Below are 2,620 nucleotides of genomic sequence, written 5' to 3'. Positions count from 1 at the left end.
AGCTGCCCTTTGATGCGCTTTACATTATTTGTATCGTTGAGGCTGGCATCATACCACTTGCCCAGGCACTTGATTGGACTATCCATGATAGATGGTATGTCTTCTCCCTGTACCTGGAGGTTGAACTTCTTGGTTGACTGTCCTTTCTTGATGATAAGGCTTCTGGATTTCTTTGGCTTGAATTTCATTCTTGCCCAAGATGTTGTACGCTCAAGAGCTGAGAGGACCCATCAAGCCTGCACATGTGTCTGGGTTGTTATAGTCAAGTCATCCATGAAGCTCCTGTTGCTTGGTAGTTAGATCCCTGACGCAGTTTTTGGTCCACGGGTTTCCTTCTTGGCAGCATTCAGGATGAGGTTCATGCCCATGACAAATAGGACAACGGAAACGGTGCAGCCAGTAATGATTCCCTTCTCAAGCCTCTGCCACTCTGTTATCTTCTCTCTCACTGAGAAGCGCAGCTGAATTTTGTCTAGGTACCCAAGGACAATCTTCTGTACATGTGCTGGTATGTGATAGTGATCCAGCGCTCTTCGTATTAGCTGGTGTGGTATGGAGCCGTATGCATTTGCTAGGTCTAGCCATACTACTGTCAAATCCTGTTGGTTAACTTTCGCTTCACGTATCAGCTGGCTTAAAGCGCTTGTGTGCTCTACACAACCAGAGAATCCAGGCACACCTCCTTTTTGGATTGAAGTATCCACATATTTGTTAGCAGTAAGGTATGTGGTCAGTCTTCTAGCGAGAACAGCAAAGAAGATCTTGCCTTCCACATTTAAAAGTGATATTGTCCTGAACTGGCTATTGTTGTGAGAGTTTGTTTCCTTAGGAACAAATAGGCCTTCTGCTTTCTGCCAGCACTCGGGTACCTGTCCTTTTCTCCATACCACCTTAATTAGGCACCAATGGCGACGAAGCAGTCTTGGGCACATCTTGTAGACCTTATATGGTATTCCATTAGGTCCTGGGGCAGAGCCAGCTCTAGCTTTCTTCACTACATCTTTCACCTCAGCCAGGGTGGGTTCTTTACTGTCAAGTGCTATAGTTGGAGCTGGTTCAGGCATGATGTGTGAACATGGGCCCAAAGGGTCATCTCTTCTGGTGTCAGAGTGTGTATCCCTCAGGTGGGTCTGTATCTCCTTCATTGAGCTGTTGAGGATGCCTGATTTCTCCTTGTCTAGCAACTTTTTCGAGAACTTGTATGGATTGGCTATAAATGCAGTCCTTTGTTGTGCTCTCTTTCGTCTGTTCTTTCTTGCTGTCTCTGCTTTTTTGAGTTCCATCAATTGCTTTCTCTGCAAGTCTCGTAGCTCTTGCAATCCAAGTTTCTCCTCGTCTTTGGCGTTTCTATATGCCTTTCTCAGTTTCTTAAGCTCTTGTCTAATGGCCTGTATCTGCCTCTCTCCTGTTGGGTTGACTTGACGGTTTGGAATGTTTTGGTACATAGACTCCATATCGTTCTTTGCCAACCGTGTAAATTAGGCTTGTCATGGCCACTAGTTTTCTCTCAACTGTCCCTTGTAGAGTTGCTTCCAGAATAAGATCTAGCTCGTGATCAAAGTCTGTCCATGCCTTTTTATTCGCAGTCTTTGGCCACTCTATTATTGGTCTCTTTTTCTCCTCTGGTGTTGCTGGTGGGGTCTTATGCGGTGCTTCTTTTACTGGTTCAGGGTCATCTTGGGTTTGAAGTAACTCAAGGAGAGGATCAATCTGGGATTCATCAGGAATCTGTGTGCTGTCAGATGGCATCTCATCTGCAGAGAGGTCTCTAGTTCTGTGGGTAGCCTCCTGACTAGTGTCCTCCTGCATCTCACCAAGGATTAAACTTGTGCGCTGCTTCTGGGATGCCTTTTGACCACATGCCGATCTTGCCTGGTGAATCCGTAGACCCCTGAGGTTCTTACAGATTTTCCCGCACTTACATCTAACTTCTGCCGGTGTTCCAGTCAGTGTCGTTTAAACTAGCCGTGTCGTCATTGGTTTATCCGTCCGGTTGAGTCTTTCATCCTCCCCTACTCTCGTAAGACTCTGGAGGTATTCTTCTGTTAGTGAGTCTGTAGCTGTTGTATGTGGGTTGCCCTCTCACGAAGGCTACATTCTGGGGTGCCAACCCATTATGCCCCGTCCCAGTCTATTCCTGGTGGCCATCTGTCTTTCCAGCGTCACCGTTCTATTCTCGGTTGCCATCCAGTCTTTCCTAGAAGCCATCAGATCTTCTCTGACATAGATATGTGTGTAATACAGTGATGTCACTGCATCAGTCACCAACATCATCAGCCAGGATCCACCCATCAACAAGTGTTTCGACCCTTTAATCCTGGTACACTCTCAGGGTGGTGGGTCCGCAGTGGTGATCAGTCCACTACGTGTTGGTGACTGGCTTCCAACTCCTCTCATCTCTTCGAGACCATAGCCAACTGGATGCCCTTTCAGCTGATTGTTCTTTCTGCCCACAGCAGTCCTTCTCTCATGGCCGTTGAGTCCCATGGCGCCCAACATCTTCCATAGTGAATTGGCTGGGAAACCCCTTGCTCCTATTTCAACAGGGAACAGCCAGGTTCTCCATCCTTGTTGTCTGCATTGGTCCATGGGATCAGAGTACTTGGTTTTCTTCCTTTCA

General features: G+C 47.1%; 1 protein-coding gene across 1 annotated transcript; it reads right to left on the bottom strand.

Annotated features, from left to right (window-relative positions):
- Window positions 1-296: 296 nt before the first annotated feature.
- Window positions 297-1,283, bottom strand: LOC127869987 (uncharacterized). The gene has a single exon (XM_052412648.1). It carries the CDS (start codon window positions 1,281-1,283, stop codon window positions 297-299), a length of 987 nt encoding a protein of 328 aa, XP_052268608.1.
- Window positions 1,284-2,620: the final 1,337 nt, after the last annotated feature.

This window comes from Dreissena polymorpha, chromosome 2 (genome assembly GCF_020536995.1).
Source record: "Dreissena polymorpha isolate Duluth1 chromosome 2, UMN_Dpol_1.0, whole genome shotgun sequence".
NCBI classification, from domain to species: Eukaryota; Metazoa; Mollusca; class Bivalvia; order Myida; family Dreissenidae; genus Dreissena; species Dreissena polymorpha.
The sequence above is the reverse complement of the archived record's forward strand: the minus strand, read 5'-3'. Positions and strand labels throughout refer to the sequence as shown.